Source organism: Geotrypetes seraphini, chromosome 1 (assembly GCF_902459505.1).
Source record: "Geotrypetes seraphini chromosome 1, aGeoSer1.1, whole genome shotgun sequence".
NCBI lineage: Eukaryota > Metazoa > Chordata > Amphibia > Gymnophiona > Dermophiidae > Geotrypetes > Geotrypetes seraphini.
In genome coordinates, this window is record NC_047084.1 from 106,762,134 (window position 1) to 106,789,871 (window position 27,738).

At 41.3% G+C, this 27,738-nt stretch overlaps 1 protein-coding gene across 3 annotated transcripts; it reads right to left on the bottom strand.

The window, feature by feature from the left end:
- Positions 1 to 2,330: 2,330 nt before the first annotated feature.
- On the bottom strand, positions 2,331 to 26,689 carry LOC117352659. Of its 3 annotated transcripts, XM_033929241.1 has the most exons (6): positions 25,753 to 26,548; positions 16,134 to 16,595; positions 15,576 to 15,707; positions 15,066 to 15,109; positions 8,362 to 8,452; positions 3,156 to 3,181 (listed from the first exon to the last, which is right to left on the bottom strand). In XM_033929241.1, exons 1-5 carry the CDS (start codon positions 25,808 to 25,810, stop codon positions 8,411 to 8,413), a joined length of 738 nt encoding a protein of 245 aa, XP_033785132.1. In that variant the 5' UTR covers positions 25,811 to 26,548; the 3' UTR covers positions 3,156 to 3,181; positions 8,362 to 8,410. The 3 variants fall into 3 exon arrangements, with proteins under 3 accessions (XP_033785131.1, XP_033785130.1, XP_033785132.1); XM_033929240.1 differs by lacking the exons at positions 15,066 to 15,109; positions 25,753 to 26,548 and adding an exon at positions 26,594 to 26,689 and having other exon boundaries at positions 2,331 to 3,181; XM_033929239.1 differs by lacking the exon at positions 15,066 to 15,109 and having other exon boundaries at positions 2,331 to 3,181.
- Positions 26,690 to 27,738: the final 1,049 nt, after the last annotated feature.

Sequence of the window (27,738 nt, forward strand, 5' to 3'; positions counted from 1 at the left end):
AAGCAGGGACTGTTTTCTTAATCTTTGTGACTCTGTACAGCGCTGTGTGCGTTTGGTAGCGCTACAGAAATAATGAATAGTAGTAGTATAGACTATATTGTGTTGTTTTGTGAACTACGTATCAGGGCGGTTTTAAAGTTTGGTAAAAAAAAAAAAAAAGTTAAATTTATTTTTTTTTTAATGGAAAAACAGGGCACGCACTGGACTAAGGGCTTCTTTTCCGTATACACATTTCCTTTTACGACGGTGCGCTAGGGCCTTAACGCGTGGAATAGCACACACTAGCCACTACCGCCTCCTTTTGAGAAGGCGGTAGACTTTCAGTTAGCGCGCTAATCCGGTGCGTGTGCTAAAAACGCTAGCGCACCTTCGTAAAAGGAGCCCTAAGTGTACAGGTCACAATGTTGAGAAATATAATTGAGAGTTTTAAAAAATATTTGTTTAACTTGTTTTGGGTTTTTTTTTGCCAACCTTTCAAACCACCCCCATATGTACATCTGTAATCTGCCTAAAAACTGACTGATAGTGCGGAATAGAAATGTTATAAATCAATCAATCCAAATGCCACTTTATACTGGTTTTGGACGTTTTTCTCTTTTGAAAATCAGCCCCATAAGCAACTAACTAGGAAAAAGATTTATAGTAGTTCAGATGACTTGTTCTATCTAAAGTTATTTTTATTATTGTTTTTAAGGAAACACGGAAACTCATGTAGTTTGATAAAATTTAGTAAACTACAAGACTGACTGCTATCCACAATATAGCGGCACTAGAAAAGGTTCAAAGAAGAGCGACCAAGATGGTAAAGGGGATGGAACTCCTCTCGTATGAGGAAAGACTAAAAGGTTAGGGCTCTTCAGCTTGGAAAAGAGACGGCTGAGGGGACAGATGGGATACTGGGCTGGTCTGACCCAGTAAGGCTATTTTTGCGTTCTCATGTAAAGATTTTTCTTCTGATCCAGAGTGTATTGAAACAACTGTAGAACCAGTTCCAATTTCCAAAAATGAAAAAAAGGGTCAGTCCACTTTCCACTCCAGCTGAAATGGGGAAAAGCAAGCAAGTTTAGAAAGGGTCCACAAAAAAATTCAATACTTTGTAAACCTTTAAATTATATAAAAGTAAGGAGAGCCATGTTGAGTCAGAGCAAGGTCCATAGAACCCAGAATCCTGTCTCCAGCAATGGACAATCTAGGTTATAAAGACCTGGAAGAGCCCTAAGAAGTATCCCTTTTTTATTTTTTTTTCTTTCTTTCTTTCCTTCTTATGCTTTTAGCATAGTTTTCTGACAGAAAATAAATGATGGCTCTCCCAAGTCTACTTGGTTAATCATTTTTGTTTCAGGAATTTTCTTCCAGGAACTTGTTCATACCTCTTTTGAATAGTTTGTTTATTATGAATTTGATATACTGTTCTGGAATATTGCTGTTATTCACCTTGGCTTAGGATTACCATTTTTTCAGTCTGCAAAAATCCGGACACATGGACCCGCCCTGTTTCATCTTCAGCCCCGCCCCATTCCACCTTCAGCTCCACCCCATTCTGCCCCAGCCCCTCCCAGTTCAGCCTCCAGCCCCACAAACCTCCTCTCTTCTTCCCCGACAACTCCAGCAGCGTCTCTGGAGGGCCTGGAGCATGTGCGGATGTATGTGACATCATCCGGGCATGCTCAGTTGTCCTCCAGATGCAGCCGGTGTTATGTCTGGGTTTCCCCAGACAATTGGTAACCCTACCATGGCTCTATCCTCAGGCAACAGATTATACAACTTAATAATGAGCTGCCTGGGGGAGGGTGAACCCAAAACCACTTTCTATGATTTGTTTTTTGTCTGCTGGTCATTAGTTCAAGGAGAATCTTCTTCTTTTAGTGTTGTTTAAAAGTTTAATTAAACTGTTCCTACAAACCTATTTTATAAATGTTTATCATATCCCCTCATAGGCATCTTTTCTTTAAGCTGAAGAGCTCTAATCCGTTTAGCCTCTCTTCAAAAAGGAGGCGTTTTATCTTTTGTTTAATTTTTAATACTCTTCTCTGAACCTTTTCTGCTACTGCGATATCCTTTCTGAGATGGGGCAAGGTAAGAACCATCACCAAAATTAATTATAAAGCAAATATATACATTAAAGACAAACACCCATCTTCAGAATTTTCCAGCAAGGTTGAATGCTGAATAGTAAGTGTTTGAGACTTGTGTGGTTAAGGCAGAGTTTACAGGAATGGGACAGTGACAAAACTCACAGGAACAGGAGATAAGAGCATATTATTTGTACCATTGATGATTATTAAGTGTTATATTTATTGTTAATTTGTTTGGATATATTGTTACACTTATTGTAAATTAGAAAATAAATAAAGAATTTTTTAAAAAAAATAAAACTCAAGGAATGGGGAAATTGAGTTCCTGTGGGAACGGGGACAAATTTGTCCCTGTGCCATTCTCTAATCCAGACACAGGTAGCTATGTTCCCTTTAAGTGGAGCGTGAGCATTCACTCATACATTCTAGGAGCCTCACTCACAAAGTTTCCGCGGTGGCTCACTAAAATACTTGCAAAGCTGGGAGATTGTTGGTTTTTAGAACTTGTCGCTCATACACAAAAAAATGTTTAGAACTTGTTGCTCACACGAAAAAGAATTTACACGCACCCAGCTAGTCCTTAGAGGGAGCACTGACAAGCAGACTTCCAAATGCCAACAGGGTGGGAGACACTAAGGTCGGTTTGTGTAATTTTGCTGTTTCGTTTGTATCCTAAATCCATCTTCGTGTTCAATGCATCCTAAAACTTCCACTGCAACTTTGTCTTGGTATTACAAGTCATGGAGCACAATTTGATTATACCTAAGCTTTTCAGCAAGTCCTTTCTTTTGTTAGAACGTGCATTAAAAATGAATGACCCCCTTCAACTAGCACCTTTTTTTTCAGCACCCCAGAACTGAAAGCAGCATATTTTTTATTTTTCTTTCAGAATCTAGTAGCTGAAATTATCAAAGAGAGGAGTGACAGTACCATCCTTCCACTCGATCAGGATCTCCCCGTATCTCAAGGAGGGGGTAGGCGAGACTTGTTTTGTATGACGCTGAGGGGATCCTGCCGTTGCAGTCAAAAGAGATCGTTCACGTGCCAGGGTAGCTCCAAGAGCCGGCCGGGGGTAGCTCTTCAAAGCAGGGATCCTCTTCTTTTTCCTTCAATAGTAAAGAAATTGTTCTGAATAAAGATGTTGCATGAGTGCTTCACTTTCAGGTGAATATCTAAGGAGTAAATTCCAAACTTTTCAACTGATATGGACCCTCTGCAAAAGGGAATTTTGTACACTGGGCAGAATTTTGTGCCTTGAATTGAAAGGTTACAACTGTCCCCTATATTAGAGAATGACACGGGGACAAATTTTTCCCCGTCTCTGCAGGAACTCATTTTCCAGTCCCATCTCCACAAGTTCTTTTCCTGTCCCTGCCCCATTCCTGCAAGCTCCGTCCTCATCTGCACAAGCCTCAAACACTTTAAAATCCTAAGTAGCAACATTCTAGAGCTAGGACTGTGATGTCATAATGCCTCATTCCACCAATGCCTAAGCTCCGTCCTCATCTGCACAAGCCTCAAACCCTTTAAAATCCTAAGTAGAAACATTCCAGAGCTCAGACTGTGATGTCATAATGCCTCATTCCACCAATGCCTAAGCTCCGTCCTCATCTGCACAAGCCTCAAACACTTTAAAATCCTAAGTAGCAACATTCTAGAGCTCGGACTGTGATGTCATAATGCCTCATTCCACCAATGCCTAAGCTCCGTCCTCATCTGCACAAGCCTCAAACCCTTTAAAATCCTAAGTAGAAACATTCCAGAGCTCAGACTGTGATGTCATAATGCCTCATTCCACCAATGCCTAAGCTCCGTCCTCATCTGCACAAGCCTCAAACACTTTAAAATCCTAAGTAGCAACATTCTAGAGCTCGGACTGTGATGTCATAATGCCTCATTCCACCAATGCCTAAGCTCCGTCCTCATCTGCACAAGCCTCAAACCCTTTAAAATCCTAAGTAGCAACATTCTAGAGCTCAGATTGTGATGTCATAATGCCTCATTCCACCAATGCCTAAACTCCGTCCTCATCTGCACAAGCCTCAAACACTTTAAAATCATAAGTGTTCGAGGCTTGTGCGGTTAAGGTAGAGCTTACAGGAATGGGGCAGGGATAGGGACAGCGACAAAACTCACGGGGATGGGAAAATTGAGTTCTTGTGGGGACGGGAACAAATTTGTCCCAGTGTCATTCTCTACCCTATATGTTAATCCTTTATAAACTCAAAATAAATAAATATACAGGAGAAATAAATTTGAATGATAAATTCACCAATAATATATAATATCTGAAAAAGTGAATTCAATGATATAATACTTGATTAAATAAAATTTGAATTTGAGTGCTCAGTGTATTATCTTATTCAAAACCAGCGGGTTTGTAGAATAGAGATGTAATGATTCTACATCATTGCACTCACCTGCCTACCAACCTATTTGTTACTTGTTGAATATAAATATGTAAATCTGGACTATAGTAGCCAACCTACAAAAGTAGAAAACTTAATTGCAGATGGTACTTAGCTGAATTAGATGATATCAACATTCAAACAAAGGATGTAGAGTCCAGGATCCAAAACTGCATCTTCACTAGATGAAAAAAATATATATATTCAAATGGTGATGCAGGTGCTGAAGATCAAGCAATGAAAAAACTGTACTCCAAGTTCAAACCGCTGGTTCCAATCCAACAATAAAGTAAAAGTCCCCAAAAAAGAAAACTGCTGAAACTCAACAATGAAAAACCATGTGACAAAAAATTCTCAATGTGAAACAAACAAATATCCAGAATTTCCTCAACACCGATCGTGTTTCACCACAAATTGCTTCATCAGGAGGAAAAAATATAAGCTAAAAATCAATGAATAAAAACATCATGTCATGCAGTTATCAAAAGCTATCACACATAAAAATGTTGAAATTATTCTATAAACTCAAAATTTAAATTACCCTCGGACCTCCTAACAGAGGGAACAAGGAGCCAGAGAATCTCCACATAAAGAACTGAACTAACGTAAGACGTCTGGACGTATATATGAACGTCAGATAGTCACATGGTAAATGACGTCACAGTATCTATTATCACGGAAAACAGACTGCATCACCATTTGAATATATATATATATTTTTTTTTTTTTAATTTTATTTCTTTATTAATTTTCAATTTAAATCAAGCTAAACACTTGTATAGAAAGCAATAGTCATAATAACAAAATAATCATAAAGAAATTAAACATCCAATAAGAAAACATTATTATTTAACTATTTAAGCTCAAGTCCTCCTAAAGGATCCAAGATTTTAAATTAGCGAAAAATTAAAATTATAGAAGTTATTTTTGCAAGATGTTCAAAGCAGAAGCACTGAGAAATGAAGTTTCTTAATTATATTAGGGTTCAAGATGATTCTCAATCCAAACAAGACGTAGCTACAAAAGTTGTCAATTGAGATGGTTCAAAGAATACATATTTAACAGAACGGTAACACACTATACATTTACATGGATGTCTCAAATAAAAAGTTGCCTCCAGAGAAGTAACCCCAGGTTTCAAAAGAAGAAATTCACGGCGACGCTTCTGTGTCTCCCTTGTAAGATCAGGAAACATCTGTACTTTACAACCAAGAAAAATTTTTTGTCTATTTTTAAAGTAAAGTCTTAATAACCATGTTTTATCTAACGGAAGCGCCACAGTTAGAATCAAAGTTGCTGGTGATGCCAAGTCTTTATCAGATGTCTCCAATAATTCTGAATGTAGAACAGACGTATTGAAGATAATATTTTAGCAGTAGGGAATCATTCATGCCACATTAACAATAATTATTGACATCACACCATCAATATCAAAAAGAATAAAACAAACGGAGAAAAATAAACCTCAATTGCGAGAGGCCGGGACTACACAAGTGCCCGAGCCAACTCACATCATCACTGTCCAATAATTCTGAAACATTTAAAGTTTGTTGGGCCAGTTCTTTTTGTTGATTTACAGAAACTTTCATAGGTAAATAATAGACACGTGAAAATGGTGGTAACATTTCTTCTGATACTTCTAAAATTTCCATCAAGTATCTCTTAAGCATTTCTCTTGGATTTACCATTTCTAATTTAGGAAAGTTAATTAACCTTAAATTATTACTACGAGAATTATTCTCAAGCATTTCAACTTTCCTTCTCAAGTTAGTATTGTCTTTAATTAAAGTCTCTTGAAGTTGTTTTGATGTAATTATTTCCTTTTCAATTTTCTGAATGGTTTTATCTGAGTCAGACAGTTCTTTTCTTAAATCTTTAAATTCTTTTGTATGTTCTGTAATTTTCCCTTCCAAATATTGAAATTTAGGCGTAGTGAGCTTTACAAAACCAGCCATTAAATCCCATAGTGAGTCTAAGGTTACAACTTCAGGTTTTACCAAAGAAATTGAAGCTTGTAAAATAGCAGAGTGCTCACCATTCTGTAAAGAGTCTTCAGGGCCTGTCTCTTGGATTTCATCCCCTTGTAAAGCTGGATTCTCTTCAGGTAGATTTGTTAGGGCTCCTTGAGCTTGAGCCCCAACCTACAAACCTTCTCCCAGATTTACACTTGCCTCTAAGGGAGAGAACACCTCCAACTCCGGGGTTTCCCCACCCCTGGGAGAACTGGTAACCTGAGAGTGTGGGGGCGGCTTCCTTGCATCGGGGCTTCCATGCCCTGGAGGAACAACTGCGGGTTCGCCTCCCTGTGTCCTCAGCGGGCCGCCTTCCGACGCTCGAGAAACTTCCTGGACTCGCCTCAAGAGCCGCTCGATGTTGCCCAGAGAGGGAACCTCGGGACGCCGCAAGACAGCAGCAGCGCTCCATCCTCTTCTCTTGGGCATAATTGTAAGTAATCCAGAACCCTTTCCAGAGTTCAATTATGAAGAAATCGTAGTTTATGAGCAAGCCCGACGCGAGCAGCTCAGCGCGTCTGACTCGACGCAGCCATCTTGGATCCTTCACTGCTCAGAATTCTATCGAATATATATATTTTTTTCATCTAGTGAAGATACAGTTTTGGATCCTGGACTCTACATCCTTTGTTTGAATGTTGATATCATCTAATTCAGCTAAGTACCATCTGCAATTAAGTTTTCTACTTTTGTAGGTTGGCTACTATAGTCCAGATTTACATATTTATATTCAACAAGTAACAAATAGGTTGGTAGGCAGGTGAGTGCAATGATGTAGAATCATTATATCTCTATTCTACAAACCCGCTGGTTTTGAATAAGATAATACACTGAGCACTCAAATTCAAATTTTATTTCATTTAATCAAGTATTATATCATTGAATTCACTTTTTCAGATATAAAATCCTTTATAAACACCATGCATGAAGGAACACATATAACAGTCTAAGGTAGAGCCCAGTTTAAGAAACAAGTATGATGAAACTATTTAGGAAAACCCTTCTACACTTCTCCATATCCACTCACCATGCCAGGGGTCCTCAAATCCACTCATTGAGGTTCACATTCAGCCTGGGTTTCAGGATTTCCTTAGTGAATATGTATGAGATCTATTTGCATTCAATGCTTCCATTGCATACATATAGATCTCATACATATTCATTGTGGAAATCCTGAAAACCAGGCCAGGTTTTGGACCTTGAGAACTGGATCTGAGGACCCCAGACTCTCCTGAATGTTATACAGACAAGGCTTAAGAGTCATTCCTTGCAGCTTTACTGACAAACTGTCATGGAATGAGTTAATTTTGTGCCTTGAGCAAGCATCAGGAGACGTGTCCTATGAGCATGACTGCTCCAGTCTTCCTCAAACATGGTGCACGGTAAAAAGCCCCAGTTATCCCGCCCTAGTTCCAACCCTTTAATTAAAGTTACCTTTTCTTCAGGTATTCCTCAGTCCAAGAGATACCAAATCACTTGCATTAGCTTTTTTTGCACTCCTTACTTGCTCCCCTGTCCAGCAGCACTCCTTACCTGCTCCCCCTGCACACCGCCATATTCACAAAACCCTAAGTGCGCATGTGCACTTAGGGTTTTATTATAGATTCCAATAAGTTTTGATTTTGTAACCATTTAAAATCAAGGAGTGTTTTTTGTGGGCACCCTGTACATTACTTGCCCAATACTGGGAAGCCCATCCTCAGAAGCAGCATTATTTCAGAAGCAGGAACACTTCCTTATGTGAATTTTTTTGCCAAACAGGGTGCTGATCCTTGCTACAGGAGTATCAAAGTTGTTATAGAAACGGGCATTAAATTCTCAAAAAGAGTAAAAATGCATAGAGATGAAAATTAGAGTTCCACTTACTTATTGTACTGGATGTTCAATATCAGTATTAGTAGTCCCAGTGTAAAAGCTAGAGGACTAAGAACCAGCATGGCAATCTTCCAGTTCGTACCTGCAATTATTAAAGGGGCCTTATAAAATAGCCAGGAGAAAATAAATTAATAAATTTGACTGGTTATGATCTACTGATGCCAAATTACTATATGGATTGAGCAACCTAGCTTTTTTTTATATAAACTCAGAATGAGAATAAGTTCCATCCAGAACTAAAAGAGCCTGTTTCCTTTAATCTCAATCAAGCAGAAAAATATGAGGGCAAATCAAAAAGTAAAGGCAAAATACATTTAATGGCTGCTATCGGGAGCTGCCCCAACGCTAAAACTGCTTCCCGAGGCAGGGGAGAGAGATCGGGTCAGTGTGGGAGACCAGCTCCGCCTCCTGACTCTCCCCACGGCCTGAATCCAGCTACTTGTCTCTTCAGGGCAGCTCCACTGCTGTCAGGAGCTGCCCCAACGCTAAAACTGCTTCCCGCAGCTTTGAACCCAACTTGAAATAGGGAAATCAACATAACTATAGTTATAGGAAGGAGTCACAACATCCTGCAAACATGAATCTCCTAGTGTTTCTATTGATCTATTTAATAAGCACTAACATTAAGGACATTAACTCACTCTATCCACAACTTCACACTGTCCATAACCCTGATATACCCATTAGGCTCCTAATTAACCAACAGGAAGAAAGAGTAAATCATATTAAGGTAATCACAAGTAACGGAAGACCACAACGTACCCAAAAAAAAAATAAAGGTAAGGGAAGTAAAACCTATTCGAACCACCACACTCACCAGACCGATCACATCCACTTCAATTCCCTGTGCTTACCTCAATACTAGATCAGTAAGGAACAAAGCTTTCTTAATCAAAGACTGGATCATCAGCAAACAAATAGCCTGTCTCTTTCTAACGGAAACATAGCTATTGTCTGAAGAGGATCCAATAATAAATGACCTTCTAACAGCTAACTTTAAAATTCACATGCTAAACTGCGAGGACAGAAGGGGAGGATTAACAGTTATTCTCAAGGAAGGACTCAAACTCGAATCACTAGATTCCAAAATAACCAATCGGTTAGAAATACTAGCCTGTAAAATTAGCAATAAGGAACTAGAAGAATCCCTCTCTTGTATTTTATTTTATGTACCACCATAAAGTTGGACAAAAGCCAGAAAGGACTTCTACGAATTTGTTCTACATAATACTATTACTACTTCTTACAATATTATTGCAGGAGACATAAACCTACATTTAGAAGACCAAGACAACCCAGATGTGAAAGATTTTAATAACTTTCTATCTTCGTTCAATCTCCGTTTACCCACACAAACACATGAAAAAGGCCATCATTTAGACATGGTAGCTATGTCCACAAAGGAGATCTTAGATCCTTCCATCTCTCTTTCCGACGGCACCTGGTGTCATGATATCTGGTCTGATCACTTTACCTACTACTTCAATTTAATATGGACTCATCTAAAATCCAAAACACACACAAAGATAAAAAAAGAACATCTCACAAGGGGCCATATCAATCCAGAGGAATATTGGTCACAATACGAATTACGAGAGGAGATAGAAGGGGATGATTTCAGGGATCACTGGATGAAAACAAGCACATTCATTTTAGATAAAATTGCCCCTAAACGAAATAGTAAAAACTGCTCAAATAAATATAATAAATGGTTTGACACCAAACTACTAAAAATGAAACAATCAGTAAGACGACTAGAAAGGATCTGATGTGGAAGGAGCTTCCTCCAATGTCAGAGGGAAGGCTTCTGGCTCAGCCACGGGACCCGTGTAGGAGCCACTGTGTGGAGAAATGCCTATGGCTGGAAGGGAGCCACATACTTGGGGCACAGGAGGGAGGGAGAGAGAGAGGTGCGTTGGAACTTAGGAGGGAGGGAGAGGGCTGCCTGTGGCTTTGTGCAGAGAAACAACTGTGGCTGGAAGGAGGAGGGAGCCATCCAGAAGGTAAACACCTGCTGGAGGGTGGCACGGGATGGAGGGAGAGAGAGGGGCATATTGGGATACAGGAAGGAGGGAGCACACACTTCAGACAAAGGATGGAAAGAGGGAGAGGGAGGAAGGGTGTGAGGTAGGGGGGCTGTTGGACTCACAATAGGGAGGGGGGCTACTGGACTCATGAGGGGTGCTGCTGCACCCACTAAGGGGGTACAGGCTTGCTTGGGTTGCTGGACCGGCAAGAGCTGAAGTGAAGAGAGACAGTTGCTGGATCTGGTCTGGGGATTACTGGGCCCATGTGGTGGGTGGAGTGGAGCTGAAGGGAAGTGAGAGGTTCCAGACCCACATCTAGGCACTGAAGGGAGGGGATAGAGGTGTTGGAACCATGGGAAGGGGAATAGAGGGAAGGGAGAGAGGTGCAAGATCTGCAGGGAAGAAGAGAGAGAAGGAAAGAGAAAAGCTGAACCAAGGGGATGAAGGTAGAATGAGTGAAATATTGAACATAGTGGAGAGAGGGAGGAAAGAGAGAATGTGAGAGACACATTGGTATAGGGGAGAAGCTGGACACAAGGAGATATACAAAAAGAGGGGAGATGGTGGGCATGGATGGGAATTCTGCATGGGGGTGGTATATGGACACAGAGGGGTAATGCTAAACATGGGAGGGTATATGGACACAGAGAGAAGATGACTAGATATGGTGGAGAATAAGAATGCAGAAGAAAGATGCTGGACAGGGGAGAATAGGGATACAGAGGAGTGATGCTGTACACAGGGGGAGGCGATTATAGAATGGCGAGATGATGAAGACAGGGAGATGGACATAGGGGAAATACTAGAAAGGGATGTTCTTGTATAAGAGATAGAGAAGGGAGATGCTGAACATGGGGAGCAATACATACACCGAGATAGAAGATGGATGGTGAGCATGCAGAAAGAAGAAATGTCAAATGGTCAGGAGACCCTTGCAAGTGAGTTAGGAGAAGACAAAAGAAATCAGAGACCAGCGCCTAAGACCAATATGATTTGAAGAATAAATTGATGAGACAACAATAGGTAAAAAAAAATAATTTTATTTTCTATTTTGTGATTAAGATATATCAGATTTGAAATATGTATCTTGCTAGAGCTGGTGTTAGACATCACTGGGGACTGCAAAGCCCAGGCAGTGCTTCTTTAGCTTCCAGCTGGCTTAGGGCTCTCTCTGACCAGGGGGCAGTTGCTCTAGCTGCACTCCCCTAACACTATTCCTGTCATGTGTGACTGCAGTATTCTGTTAACATGATATTTCTGTGTAGCATTCTATAATAATTTGGCTTATTCAGTTTTCTCGATAGTGGAGGAGAAATTTGTGAAGGGGCTTTCTTGATCCTTGCTCTGTATTATTTGTGTTTATAAAATGACAATTGTACAGAATATTGTTTTTTTTTTATTCTTTAATAAAATAAGTTCAATAAAAAATCATAACTATTTGAGGCTTGTGCAGATGGGATCAGACGGTTTGTGGGGACGGGTTGGGGACCGAGCTCGCGGGGATGGGGATGGGGTGAATCAGTGAGTCTGGGTTTTTTTTCGTTAATTCCTAATTTGTGTTCAAAGTGACCTCCTTCAGCCTTGACATATTAACAAAGTCTTCAATGCCACTGAGCTGTTAGTTCAATGAATTCTGGGGTTTCAATAATTAAGAGCTCAACTGTTTTGCGAGCTCGATGTACTTATGCTCCATCCTGTTGAAATATAAAGTATTCAGAAATGTCTCAAATTTCAGGCAGGTTTCTGCAGCCGTAGGACATTTTGAGGTTGTTCAGAAAAATGTCGGGGGTCCCCTTTTTCTGGGCACCAAGTACAATTTTACTGTTTCTTATTATTCCTTCAATCTTGTGCAAGAAGTAATCATTATGCACTCACACTAAAGATGGTACTATTTAAATATGGTTGGGAATCATATAACACAACTCTCCAATACTTTACCCAACCTCCAAAATATCCAGCGTTCCCCTCTGTAGAATTACAAATTGTTAAACATACTCTCATATATTTCAAATGTAACAAAATGTGGCCTCAGGTACACCTTCTCCACCCTTAGTAGTGTTCTATATCGGAGGGAACACCGGTGTTTTCATTCCTCATTGGCTCACATTCTTTTTTTGCAATTATTTAAGTAAACTTTTTAACTGTTTTATCCACCGTGGGTTTTTTTTTTAGAAGTTTCCTTGAAATTATTCTATTAAAAAATGTTCAAATAAGTTGTATGCTTAGCTTATCATGCTACTGGGTTACATGATCCGACATGTTTCGCAACAATTTGCTTTATCAAGGATTCCCCAGAGCCATTGTGTCTTGCAAAAAACTTTGAGTAAGACGGTGGACACAATGGCTCTGGGGGATCCTTGATAAAGCAAATTGTTGCGAAACATGTCGGATCATGTAACCCAGTAGCATGATAAGCTAAGTATAAAACTTATTTGAACATTTTTTAAAAGAATAATTTCAAGGAAACCTCTAAAAAAAAAACCCACGGTGGATAAAACAGTTAAAAAGTTAAAAAAAAGTTTACTTAAATACAGTATTTTCACGCATATAACGCGCATATGTGTATAACACGCATACGCGTATAGCACGCGGGAACAAAGCATTTCTGTAAAATTTCTATATAGCACGCACACGCGTATACCGCACATGCTGCTAAAACCTCCTCCCGCCACCCCCGCTTACTCCCTCTTCTGGCCTGCGAACCGGCATCCTCCCCCCTGCTCATGTCATCCCCCTCCCCCTCGATCCTACATCCCCCCCAGCACCACAAAGACATTGCTTACCCGATTGGGCACCGGCACCAGCACCAATGCCAGTGCCCGAAGATCCTCCCTCGCCTGGGCTGGGCTGGGCTGGGCGGTGCGAGGGAGATCCTCCCTCTTCCCTGTGCTGGGCTGGGCTGGGCTTTGAGCATTTGCGCATGCTCAAAGCCGGTCTCGCTCTGTCCGAGATTCTGAATCTCGGAGAGAGCGAAACCAGAAGGCTTTGAGCATGTGCAAATACTCAAAGCCCAGACCAGCCCAGCACAGGGAAGAGGGAGGATCTCCCTCGCACCGCCCAGCCCAGCCCAGCCCAGCCCAGGCAAGGGAGGATCTTCGGGCACTGGCACTGGCACGTCCTGTGCATTGGTGCTGGTGCCCAATCGGGTAAGCGATGTCTTTGCGGTGCTGGGGGGGATGTAGGATCACGGGGAAGGGGGGGTGACGCAAGCAGGGGGGAGGATGCCGGTTCGCAGGGGGGATGCCGGATCGCAATGAAAAAAAAAAATTGTAGAACGCACTCACACATATAACGCGCATTCTTATGCTCGGTTTGTAAAATCGTGTATAACGCACGCGTTATATGCATGAAAATACGGTAATTGCAAAAAAAGAATGTGAGCCAATGAGGAATGAAAACACCGGTATTCCCACCTATATAGAACACTACTAAGGGTGGAGGAGGTTTATCTGAGGCCACATTTTGTTACATTTGAAATATATGAGAGTACATTTAACAATTAGTAATTCTACGGAGGGGAACGCTGGATATTTTGGAGGTTGGGTAAAGTATTGGAGAGAAGTAATCATTAGCCATCTGTTTACACTGGGCGAAAAACCCATAAACCTCAGATTGTGCAGAATTCTACAGCAAGGCAACATATTTAGAAAATGGGATGGGAGCATTTTACTCCTTTAATAATTGCCTCTATCTGGCTTCTTCTTGTTAGCCATGTCCTTTTTTAAAGTGATTTATTTCTTGTTAAGAACCTTGAAGGGAATAGCTCCTCTGAGCTAAAGGAAATCAATGTATGGCCTTTAGGCCTAAGGAAATTTACAGATCACAGAAACTATTGCAAAATTATTCACATCAGTAGTCCCTGAAAATATAGAATCGATTGCTTTCTAACTTAAAAGGATTGAAAGATTATATGTCATTTCATAAACATTTAAAAGGCTGTCGTCTTGGAACAAATGATGTGTTCGGTTGATTAGTTGTACTAGTTGAGACTTCTATTGTGCTTAAGAGTTGTTGACATTGAACTGTTGTATCTGCTGTTTTTTTTTGTGGTATTGATATTATATTTTTATGTTTAAATCTTTTTATTAACAAGAAAGAACCACAAATAATGGCATGCACACAATCGAGAAGTTTACAGTCAGATCTACCTACCATGGAGGACTGTACTCTTGATATCCTCCATGGCCCCACCAAACCCCCCCTACCCCAAACAGCTTTTAATACGGTATTTTATGATTTTATGTTGTAATAAATATAGCATATTGCTATTTGCAAATACGAAGCCTATAGCTTTCTGAGTGACCCCAGCTCAAGATCTTGTTCCTATAACCCAGTGGTCTCCAACTCAAACCCTTTGCAGGGCCACATTTTGGATTTGTAGGTACTCGGAGGGTCTCAGAAAAAAATAGTTAATGTCTTATTAAAGAAATGACAATTTTGCATGAGGTAAAACTCTTCGTTGTTTATAAATCTTTCCTTTTGGCTAAGTCTTTTTTTTTTTTTTAATTCTTTATTCCTTTTTAATCATTCAACAAGTGTACAATAAAAAGTAATACATAGGCTCAAAAACAACACTTGATAAATCCATCAAGATAATAACAATTGTATATATATATAAACCCATCACCCACCCTCCCTTTCAACACTATTCTTCTTAATTCATTTTACCTTTTTCTTCAATTGTACAATCCCCCCCTCCGTGAATAATTTATCTTCAAAAGAAAAAAAAAATGGTGTTTATTCATTACAAAACAATGTTAATGGCTCCCATATTTTATTAAACCTTTTATAATTTCCATTTTGTACTGCTATTGAACGTTCCATTTTATATAAGTGACATAGTGAATTCCACCAGAAATTAAAGTTAAGTCTGCTATGATCTTTCCAATTGTTAGTAATATGTTGCATGGCAACTCCTGTCATAATCAATAAAAGTAAGTCTTAATAATAATATTGTAATTTATAGCTAAAGAGACATATGATCGAGAAACTGTTTTATTTTACTTTTGTGATTATAATAAACATACTGAGGGCCTCAAAATAGTACCTGGCGGGCCGCATGTGGCCCCCGGGCCGCAAGTTTGAGACCACTGCTATAACCACATCCCAAGCCCTCTGCCCTCTATTTTTTTTTAATCAAAAGGAATATAAACGTTATAACACAAATTTCAGACTCACTGTTTTCTTCCGTTAACACCATCTTGTCCTTTCTTGTCCACGTAATGCTGCTTAGCTCTGTCACAGATGTAGAATAGTTGAGCCCCACCCTAGGGGTCCAGGGCAATGTCATGCTTTCTGAGGAGTTAACCACTTCAGCATGGAGAGAAAAAGATAGTGATATGAAACACACTTGGTAAGGTCTTCAAATTTATGAAGCATGGTTGATGATGATGAAGCCTCGTTACTGTACATGCTCTCGGTTTTGCTTGTACTTAATAAATACTTCTAATGAAGACATTAAGATTAGGAGGTGAAGATGTGACTGGATTTACTGCAAGTTAATTTTTACATGGAACGTTTTTGTGTGATTACAATGATGGCATTAAGATTAGGAGGTGAAGATGTGACTGGATTTACTGCATGTTAATTTTGTGATTAATTCTAGATGAATTTGTGATTAATTCTAGATGAATTAATTTGTGATTGTGATTTGTGATTAATTCTAGATGAATATTCCAGGGTTATGCTAAACTAAGATGACTCTACCAAGCTTCTGTTATGAGATCAACCTCTTACTTTTGTGTATTAGGGAAGGCATATCTACTATTTTCTGTTGCACGTGACCAGTATGTTTCTCGTCTGCCCTATCGCCCGTACAGATTGATTCATCTGTCACGGTCTTCCACTTGCTAAATTTGTCTTTTTCTGTTGACACAAAAACCTTGTTTGAGTTGGGCTTTGCATTCAGGTGTAAGTCCAGGCCTTGGAGATTCAAATGACCCTTCTTATTACAGATCCAAGCTTGGTGCTGGCTATTGCTCCCACAGGGTTCCAGCTTCACCGGGGCAAATGCATGCATGCTCTTCACAGTCAGACATCCTTTGTTGTGGGGCATGATGAGGGAACTGGTGCTTGGGTCCCAGCTCCACTGCTGATGCCGAGAATGGGACTTGCACTGCACCAGGGAAATCCTGCTGTTGCCATGGGTACCATGGATGCACTTTTTCAAGTAGACATTCTTGATCATGAAGCTCTGCCCTAATATTAAATAATGTAATTAAGACACACATGTGAGCAAGAAAAAACCAAACAACTGAAAGCTCACACTTTATTGAATACTAGCTGATGCCCCGACGTTGCACGGGTATTTAATTATAGCAATAACACAGTAAATGGATTGAAATAAAGATACTTTATAGTGGTGAATGAAATTATTTGTTTACAGCTTTATAAAAAGTAAAATAATCAAATTATAATGTGAAATATTTGACAAAATGAATACAATACAACTAACACAAAACTTGATTATAAACAACAATTTTAGTTTCACCTCCAGGAGCAAGAACATATAAATTCATGGGTGAACCCACCCTTGATCAAGCAACATAGAGTTGTCCATGGGAAAAACAGGGGGATCTTAAATCCACTCCACAGTATGTAATAGTCTGTCCCTGTGATTTGTTGATTGTGATAAAGCAGGGGTGCCCAACGCGTCGATCGCGATCGACCAGTAGCTCAGGAAGGCAACTCGAGTCGATCGCACTCGTGTTGCCGTCCTGATCTACGGGCCGATCAGCCTTCCTCTCCAGTGTTCTCCCTAGGGCCTTTTAGCTGGGCGGTCCGCCCAGCTGTCATCTGCCGCTGCTGAACATTTAAAAAAAAAACCAAAAAACGGCTTGGAGATTTCAGCCCCTAGCGAACTTATGCTCCAGGCTCTAAAGTGTACGTGCAGGCTTCTCTTCTCTTCCCTCCAAAACCGGAAGTTATGTCCGGGGAGGGGGGGGGGAGAAGGGAAGCCTGCACGCACATGTTGAGAGCCCTGAAGCAAGCGTTCGCTACGGGCTAATGCGGGAGACAGGTTAGTGAAGCATTTGTTCTTCTTCCTGCCGGGTCCTGCCTACTTTCTGTTTCCGCGAAGGCAGGACCCGGCAGCATTTCCCCCAATAGGTTGATCACGATCTTGGGCTGATCAGCCTTCCTCTTCCCGACAGCAGAATTGACGTCGGGGAGAGGAATGCTGGTTGGCCGAAGCAGGGAGAGCTTGGGGCCTGTTATTGGTGGTGTTTGGGTCCTGGTCCCCGATGGTAATGGCAGTGGCAGTGGCTTGGGGAGGGCAGGGAGAAAGAAAGAAAAAGGGCAGGCAGGGATACAGAAGGAAAGAAGAGAAACAGAAAAAAATGAAAGGGAGGCAGAGAGAAAGAAAGGGCAGGGAAGAGGAAGGAAAAGTTGGGGGGAAGGAATGAGGTCTGGAGGAAAAGAAGCAAACAGGCTAAAAGAAGGGAAGAAAGATTGTATGCACAGTCAGAAGAAGAAAGTGCAACCAGAGACTCATGAAATCACCAGACAAGGTAGGGAAAATGATTTTATTTTAAATTTAGTGATCAAAATGTGTCTGAATTTATATCTGCTGTCTATATTTTACAATATGGTCCCCTTTTACTAAACAGCAATAGTGGTTTTTAGCGCAGGGAGCCTATGAGCGTCAAGAGCAGCGCTGGGCAATCAGCGCAGCTCCCTGCGCTAAAAACTGCTATCGTGGTTTAGTAAAAAGGGAGGGGGGTATATTTGTCTATTTTTGTATTGTTGTTACTGAGGTGATAGTGCATAGAGTCATCTGCTTTGACCTCTTTGAAAAACCCTGGAATAGGAATGATGATTAACATTTTCTATGCATACAGTGTGCTTTGTGTTTTTTTTAAATTTTATTTTTGGTAGATCATTTTGACTTGGTCATTTAAAAAGTAGCTCGCAAGCCCAAAAAGTGTGGGCACCCCTGCAATGCAAGTCTCACTGGAATTTGCAATCTCTTAAACTGAAAAGGAAGATCTGTTGGAATAAGTGGCATCCAAAAGTTTCAGTATTGATTTAAACAACTCAATATGTGGAAACTCAGGTTGAAAAGAAACTCCATACAGTTTGTTCCCGGTTCAGAATGGAACCTGTGTTCCTAGTTCAGCATATGTGAGTACTCATGTAATGTAATAACATTATGAACTGGGGTGCATGAAGGAAACAGTTACAAACACAGTTAGAACATACAAACTCTATATGTATGGTGTCCGTGGTAGAATAGAAACGATGTCCCTAGTGGTTATAGTGTCATAGAAAGTGTTTTATAGTTGGAATTACTGTGAGAATGGCAGCTTTTTACATCCTTTCCATTGACATGAATGGGTGAAATATGATTTTCTGTTTGTAGCTCCGCCCACATGTGCAGGTGGGCCGCGAGACCCCAGAACATATCACCCCAGGTAGTGAGGGATCTGCATACCAAGTTTTGTTCAAATCAGTCAAGGCGGTTTTGAATTACAGTGAGAATGGCAGGTTTTTACATTTTTTCCATTGACATGAATGGATGAAATAAGATTTTCTGTTTGTAGCTCCGCCCACGTGTGCAGGTGGGATGCGAGACCCCCAGAACATATCACCCCAGGTAGTGAGGGATCTGCATACCAAGTTACGTTCAAATCGGTCAAGTCGTTTTTGAATTACTGTGAGAATGGCAGCTTTTTACATTTTTTTCCATTGACATGAATGGGTGAAATCTGATTTTCTGTTTGTAGCTCCGCCCACGTGTGCAGGTGGGCTGCGAGACCCCCAGAACATATCATCCCAGGTAGTGAGGGATCAGCATACCAAGTTTCGTTCAAATCGGTCAAGCCGTTTTTGCGTGATCGCGGCACATACACACACACATACATACATACACACATACATACCTCCGATTTTATATATATAGATATCTACACATTGTAACAGTGGCAAAATAAACATACAACGAGATCTTTAGAAGTGATTTGGAATGGGTTCAGTGCTGTTTGTAATGCTTTTTATTGGCCCAAATTAATAATTATCCAAATGTGATACAACACTATTTTAACAATATTGTAATGCATTTGAATAGGATTCTCGGTGGTTGCTACCTTGATTGGTAGAAGCCCCAGAGAACTCTTTTGAGCATGGGAGGTTGAGCTAACTTGCAAGTAAGACTGGCTACAATCACTGTTCCCTCTAAGCCAGTGGTCTCAAACTCGTGGCCCGCCAGGTACTATTACGAGGCCCTCGGTATTATAAAGAATGGTTCTTTATGGAAAACTTGTGCCTTAAGTGTCCGGTGGTCGCGTTCTGGAACGTTACCCGCCTCACGCAAGCGCTTTCCTGCATCTGTACGCGATTGTAAGGTGAAGTGGAGAGGACAAGACTGCTTTAGGGCGAGGGGGAGGTCAAGATGGCGGCGATGTGAGGAGCTGTGAGAGACGCGTTAAGATCTCTCCGCGTTTAGCTTTTCCTTGAATTATTTACCTCGTTTTCCTTATGCCTCCGAAGAGAAAAGGGGTGGTCAGGGGACCTTCCTCGCCGGCCCTGGCGTCTACCCCCCGGCAGCTAACGTTGGAAAGCTTCTTTTCGGCTCTTCCGGCACCAGCAATATCCGGAGTAGAGAGCCCGGCGTTGGGCGGCGAAGAGAGGGAGTCGCTTGCCCTTTCGGGCATAGAAACATCGCTGTCTCCTCCGGTTTCCCATACTCCTCCGTGTCCAGCAACTGCCGGAACGATGTGGCGAGAGACACCCAATCCAGGAAGTGGAGGCGCGGGGTCTCCCGACGAGGGCACAGCGTCTGGAGACAGTTTGCTGATGGAAGTCAACAAGAGAGAGGGGGATTTGTCCTCGCCGACGGAGGTTTCCCTTCAAAGCATTTGGGCTTTGCTTCAGCGGATGGAGTAAAAAATGGAAAAATCATTTGAAGAGGTAACAAAAATAGTGGAAAACTTGGACTCGCTGACTAAAACTGTGGAAATAATGAAAAGGGACTCTAGTGCTCAAACTAAGCAGATGCAGGAGGATATACTGCATTTACAACAATTCGAGGTGGCTTCAATTAAAGATAGTATCCTTATAAATAAGAAATTGGAGCAATTTGAAAACTTTAATAGGCGTTTGAATCTCCGCATTTTAAATTTTCCTCAAATTCCGGGTATATTGCCTTTGGATTTATTAAAAAGATACCTGATTGAAAATTTAAAGATTTCGTCAAACTGTATTCCCCCTATAAATAAAATCTACTATTTACCAAATAAGAAGACACCCGGAAGACAAGAAGGAGAAAACGAGATTGAGAAAGAGATAAGAAGGGAAAATAATGAAATAGAATTTGCTAATGTGACTGCCCTTCTTGAACAAACAATTACTACTGATACTGTTAGAGCTACCCTCTTAGTATCATTCGTTTTCGAGCAAGACGTGAATATGATTATGAAACTATTCTTTAAAAATTCACAGAAATTATTTGGGGAGCAAAAAGTTTGGATATATCCTGATGTCGCAAAGATTACACAAGAACGGAGGAAATAATTTCTTTCTATGCATCAAGATATTATAAAACTGGGAGCAACTTTCTTGTTAGCATACCCCTGTAAATGCTTAGTTAGGTATTTGGGAATTAAATACACATTTTTTTCTCCTAACCAACTGAAGGAATTCTTGGATGTAAAGAAAATCATCAAGGACTGAGGGAAAATAGAAATTAATAGCTGGTGTTTAGAACATAAAGCCTAATCGTTTAATTAAGTTCCTCGTTAAATTTCTCTCAAAAAGTTTCGATTGACCATCCCCCTATTATGGTGGTCTAAGAAAGGGAAAAATTATTTTTATAAGTATTAATTTGTAATACTTCTGTATTGTTTTTTCTTTCCTGTATTTAATGTATCAAGATGTATTCTTGTAAAATTTTGTTGAATAATAGAAATTAAAAATTAAAAAAAAAAAAAGAAGTGGAGAGGACAATCGCGTACAGACGCAGGAAAGCGCTTGCGTGAGGTTATAGCAGTGAGGCGGGCAACGTTCCAGAACGTAAGGTAACCAATGAAGGCAGTGCAGCTTGTGCATGTCTGGTGCTGGAGGTGAGAGCTGAAGGCGGTTGCGAACACAACTGGCGGACACTTAAGGCACAAGTTTTTCATAAAGAATCGTTCTTTATAATACCGAGGGCCTCAAAATAGTTGGTCCAAAATCTTGTCTCTTGAAGTTGATACTTTGACAGTTTTTCACTTTCTGCATGTTGCACTGCTTTCAGCTGTGTATAGCTGAAATTATCAGAAGCAATTAAGGAAAGATTTATAAACTATAATAGTTTATAATTTCAGATACTCCACATTTTGGATTTGTAGGTACTTACCTCATGCAAAGTTGTCATTCCTTTAATAAGTCATTAACTATTTATTTTTTCTGCGGCCCTCCAAGTACCTACAAATCCAAAATGTGGCCCTGCAAAGGGTTTGAGTTTGAAACAACTGATCTAAGCTGAGCAGGAGTCCTCCACCTTCAATTCTACCAGTGGGTGGTGCTGTTTCACTATCACATTTTCAATACTGAGGGACAGACAAGTTCTGCAGAACTTTCAGGTGTCAAAGTCGGTCCTCGAGGGCCACAATCCAGTCAATTTTTCAGGATGTCCCCAATGAATATGCATGAGATCTATTTGCATAAAATGAAAGCAGTGCTTGCAAATAGATCTCATGTATATTCATTTGGGAATTCCTGAAAACCTGACTAGATTGCAGCCCTCGAGAAGGGACTTTGACACCTGAATCTGCTTTTCCCTAGTGATTGAAAAAACAGCATTGAAGCACCGCCCCCCCCCACCCCCCCATGCTGGCCGCAATGCAGTTGGAGAACACCCATTCACATTATTGGGAACAGTGGCTACAACTAGTCTTACTTGCACAGCAAGTCTTTGAGTATCGGGGCCTTAGTATTGATGCTGAATAGGCCGACATCAAGTTATAAAGTAATTTTTTAGTTATTTTTAAAGCTTGCAGTGATATCTGACTCTGCAACCCAACAAGATGGCATTTAAATGATTATAAAAAAACCTGAAAAGTGTAACGCAGCATGATCTCCGAACTCTTCCAGTAGAGACGACTTGTACTGCTATAAATAGATGCAAAGTTCTTTGAGATCCTAATCCATTAACTATCCTTTTGCCAGAGGAGCACCACCCTCCAACAAAAACAACCCCAGTACCTCTTGACGCTTTTCCTACAGCCTTTAATTTTAGTCTATCACTTTGGGTTGGTTTTTTTTTTTTTAAATATAGAATATGTAAAATTCAATTATATTTAACAAAGACATAAATCTCGTGGGGAAAACAGCATCTACCAGTCTCCTTGAATAGGCCCAGAGTCCTATTTTGTTGCATGGAAAAATAAATACCAAGAAGCTGAATAATACCAGACAATCTTACTCTGCTGCTGCTGCTGCTGCTGCTACTACTTGGAGGGGGGGGGGGCGGGTACAGGAGATGCTGTTTAATTCAGGATGAGAAAAAGGAGGGCGAGAGAGAGGTGTTGCTGGATTTGGTCAGGAAGGAAGGGAGGATGAGCTTTTTCCAGAAAATTTTTTTTCCAGAGTTGATAAGAATATTATAGACGTGAAGGATTGCCACCTGTCTACTTTTTTCTAAAGAGATGAATTCACTCCTGCTCCTGACAAAGATAGCGAAACGGAGCTCTGTCGAGCAATGCTAGTATTTCTTTAGGATCCAGATAAAAGTTTTCAATCGTGCTACTCTTATGACTGCAAAATACTAATCTTTCATAGAGCAGATGGTGGATGCGCAATGCACAATTTTTAATTTCTTTCCACTCAATAGAGCACTATGTGTAAAATTGTATTAAAAAGATTTTTCACAAGATACTGAAAAACAAGAAAAAATTTTCAATGAGACTTTATAATGTTCACCCTGGTGCTTGTCAATCAATGAGTCTCGGCCCGGGTAGAGACTGTGAAGTTTCGTTACAGTCTCCCAGTACTGAGGGTCTTAATTAATTGTTTGATATTAATATAGACACAGATTTTTGATCTTGAGGGTAGAATATTAAACTAGTTCTTTTGCCAACTGTTTTGATCTTTTGATGGTGTTTGGCAAACATTAGGTTTTTGTTTTACAGAAGGCCAGAATGAAGCAGAGTACTAGAGAGAGGCTAGAAAACTGAGACAGTATGCTGAGATGCTGCAGGAGAGTGTGTGTGTATGTGTGGGGGGGTGGGGGGGGGGCAGATGTTTGCTGCTGCAACTGGGGAGGTTTGAGGACGATACCTCTTATACGTCCTCGGAGAACTCTCTATGGCAGTGGCCCGCAAACTTTGTCGAGCTATGGCACAGTAAACGTAGTGTCCGCGGCTCGAGGTATCCAGAATTGCGCCAACGTTGGCATGAGGCGTGACATCATCACATTGACATTGATGAATGCGCGAAGGCCTTCCAGACAGGCCCTGAACCGCCAGTAGAGTGTGCCAGCAGGGAAGATGCGCAGAGAGGAGAGGCACTGGCGCTGGCTGATTGCCTACAGGATGTGCCTCTCGCCGTGAAAGGCATGTCCTATAGGCAGTCAGCCGGTGCCTCTCCTCCTCCCCGGCACTCGCAGCACACCTCAAATCTCAGGAGGCACACAGTTTGCAATATATTGCTCTATGGATTATGTTGTACTATTGTGAAGGCTATACCCGTAAGAGGATAAAAATCAGATGGAGGAGATCCAGGAGATAGAGCAATGTGCTTTTGGATGAGTTTATTTATTTATATCCCGTCCTACCAGAAAGTTCAGGATGGGTTACAGTGGAACATACACAGTTCAATAAGCAGAGGGGATCTAGGTACAATACCGTAGACTACATAGTATCATATACAGAGGGAAACCTACCTACAACACAAGGGACATACATAATTAGGGACCTACCTACAACCCATGGGGCATATATAGTTTAATACATAAGAACAGCCGCTGCTGGGTCAGACCTGTGGTCCATCGTGACCAGCAGTCTGCTCACATGGTGGCCCCCAGGTGAAAGGACCAGTTGCCCTAACCGAGACCAGCCCTACCTGCGTTTGTTCTGGTTCAGCAGGAACTTGCCCAACCTTGGCTTGAATCCCTGGAGGGTGTTTGCCCTTATAACAGACTCCAGAAGAGCGTTCCAGTTCTCTACCACTCTCTGGGTGAAGAAGAACTTCCTTATGTTTGTACAGAATCTGTCCCCTTTTAACTTTAGAGAGTGCCCTCTTGTTCTCTCTACATTGGAGAGCGTGAACAACCTGTCTTTATCTACTAAGTCTATTCCCTTCATTAACTTGAATGTTTTGATCATGTACCCTCTCAGTCTCCTTTTTTCAAGGGAGAAGAGGCCCAGCTTCTCTAATCTCTCACTGTATGGCAACTCCTCCAGCCCCTTAACCATTTTAGTCGCTCTTCTCTAGACTTTTTTGAGTAGTACCGTGTCCTTCTTCATTACGATGGACCAGTGATGGACGCAGTATTCCAAGTGAGGGCATACCGATCTGTTCGTGATTCCCTTTTTAATCATTCCTTAGCATTCTGTTCGCCCATTTTCACCACTGCTGCACATTGCGCAGACAGCTTCATTAACCTTGTCGACCAGTACTTCCAAGTCTCTTTCTTGGGGAGTGTCTCCAAGTACCACCCTGGATATCTTGTATTCGTGTGTGGAATTTTTTGATACTGACATGCATTACCTTACACTTATCCACCTTGAACTTAGTTAAGATAGGGCACATAATGGTTTCAAAACTAAAGGAGCATATATATAGTGTTTAGAAGTTTCCAAGTTTATTAAAATTTTCTATCCCACACCAAGGGTCATAGCACTTGGGCGGCTTACAGTCTAAAAACTAGCTAGCTAATTTACATATTCTATTTAAAATAAAACCACCAACCAACCAATAATCCAAATTAAGATTAACTAAAAGCAATGCAGGATAGTGGTACAACATACTCAGAAGGGTCCTCCTAAACGGTTTACAATTTGCCTCTTTCTAGGAGTGTGTGGCGCAGTGGTTAGAGCCACAGCCTCAGCAGCCTGAGGTTGTGGGTTCAAATCCCACACTGCTCCTGGTGACCCTGGGCAAAGTCACTTAATTTTCCACTGCTCCAAGTACATTAGATAGAATGGGAGCCCGCCGGGACAGATAGGGAAAAATACTTGAGTACCTGAATGTACAGCCTATAAGTGGTATATAAATGCTAAAAAAATAAATAAATATAACTGGCATTCCTTTCTATTTTTTATCTAGTCTGTACGCTGCTTTGCCATGCACCCGGGAAAAGCAGAACATTGCGTGCAAAAAAAAAAAGCATAAAACGAGGCAACCTTCTGACTCGTGCCTAAGCGTGCAGGATACTTACCGCGAAAGCAGAGGAGGAGGAAGCCCAGGCAGCGGAGAGCCAGCTCGAGCCGCTTCATGGTCGCTTAGCAACGCAGAGGAGAGACCTGGAAAAGGCCAGAAACTTACTGCGCGCGCTTTTTACACCACAGCCTCCACCGCGGCAGAACGCAAAAAAAACCCCCACAAAACCCCAAACCAACCCACCCCAAAAGGTTAAGTCTAATCGTGGAAGTCGGTCCTTGCTGCAGCGCGCAGGGTCTTCGCACTGTCCAGCTGGGAGGGGAGCCAACAAAATTCAAAGTCACTCTCTTCTCCTGGGGGGGGGGGGGAAACTCGATTTCTGTAAACCGGTGAAGAAGCACAACACAGGAACTTTTGAGATTTCACAGGCAAAGCCATGAAAGAAAATGGGGAAAAAAATAACAAGAAGATATAAATAATCAGAAGTGAATGATTTTGCAGGCAAGGAGAAGGGCTCCAACGCCTCTCAGTAATTTATTCTGTGGAGATTTGCTCCTCGTGAGGACAGCATGTTAATTAGACCAAGTGCTGCCTCTTCCCCTGGACACCCCCATCTGTGACCTTCGAGGGAATTTGGTTTCCAGCCTGTAAAGGCACTTCGTTTTGTCAGTGGTTTTCCATTTTGGTTAGTGTTCTGTCCCCTGTTTATGCTTTTGCTTCCGCCATTTCAGCAACAATTTATCCCAGAACGGGTGGGGATGTGGATTTGAATTTAGCTCTTGCCTTTTTTTTAGTTGTACCTCAGAATGGTGTTATTCAGTAAGGCTACTACTATTTGTTAAACTAGAAAAGGAGACAGTTCAAATAAGATTATGCTGTTCCAAAATAAAAGTCCTTACCAAATACATTCCTTCAAAGTAAATAATTGCAATAGGTTCTAAAGCAGTTTCATAGCTTACAAACAACACTTTCCTTTATTCTGTAGAAGCTTCTAGGATTCTGCTCTATAAGCATTGCAGAGACCTCTAGTGGGTATACTAGGGTACTGGACTTTGGCAGTGTCTGTGACCAAGTTTACTACAATTTTGATGAAACGCAAATCAAAACTTCTAAGTGTTTTACAATTTATAATTAAAAAGGGAGAGACAATAAACGAATAAATACTCACAAAACAATACATAACCAACTAGAAACAATAGGAAAATGGAGAGAACTATAAATTAAAAGTAAAGAATACAAAGAAGGTAAACCACAATGGGGAAGCTAGGGAGCAAAGATTAAAGAATGACTCTGGCTGTAAACCAAATCCATTTAACAGTCAAATGCATCTTGGAAAAGGTAGGTCTATAGATTTCCCTTGAATTTATCTAAGTTGTTTTCTGCCCTAATATGAAGAGGTAAGGAATCCCATATTGTAGGAGCCATAATTGCGAACGAGGTAGCCCAACATGTGCTAATAATTTTCAAAGATTGGTATATGAAATAGATACTGAGAAGAGGATCTTATCCCCCTGAGCAGCATGTTTTTAACCCCTCCCCCACCCCCACCCCACACCGACCCTACCCGGCACAACAGAAACCCCCGTTGACCCTCCCACCGCTACACAGCCGACAAACCTGGCAGCTCCAGCAGCGTCCCAGGCACAGTAAACACGCTTCTTCGGCTCTTCTACTGGCCTAATTTCCTCTGCCGCGTCCCTGATGATGTCAACAGTTTCGCAGCAGAGGAAATTAGGCCAGTAGAAGAGCCGAAGAAGCGTGTTTACTGTGCCTGGGACGCTGCTGGAGCTGCCAGGTTTGTTGGCTGTGTAGTGGTGGGATGGTCAACAGGGGTTTCTGGTGTGGCGTGTAGGGTCAGCGGGGGGGGAGTCACGGCGTGTTAGTGGTGTGCCGGGTAGGGTCGGCGGCGGGGGGGGAGGAGGGGGAGTCACGGTGTGTTACCTGGCCGGTCCTTCGACGCGCGCATGCGCACTCTGCCGGCCACATCAGATCTCAGGGAACACGGGATAAGAGTGCGCATGCGCGCTTAGCATATTATTATTAT

Bases quoted from the DNA above. Each gene is read 5' to 3' on its own strand.
- LOC117352659 (XM_033929239.1), bottom strand. From the start codon at position 25,810: ATGAAGCGGCTCGAGCTGGCTCTCCGCTGCCTGGGCTTCCTCCTCCTC. The intron at 15,708-16,133 runs GTAAGAGGTTGA...TCCATGCTGAAG, and splicing joins GCCTTCCCTAATACACAAAA to TGGTTAACTCCTCAGAAAGC. The intron at 3,182-8,361 runs GTAAGTGGAACT...TTACTATTGAAG, and splicing joins TTGAACATCCAGTACAATAA to GAAAAAGAAGAGGATCCCTG.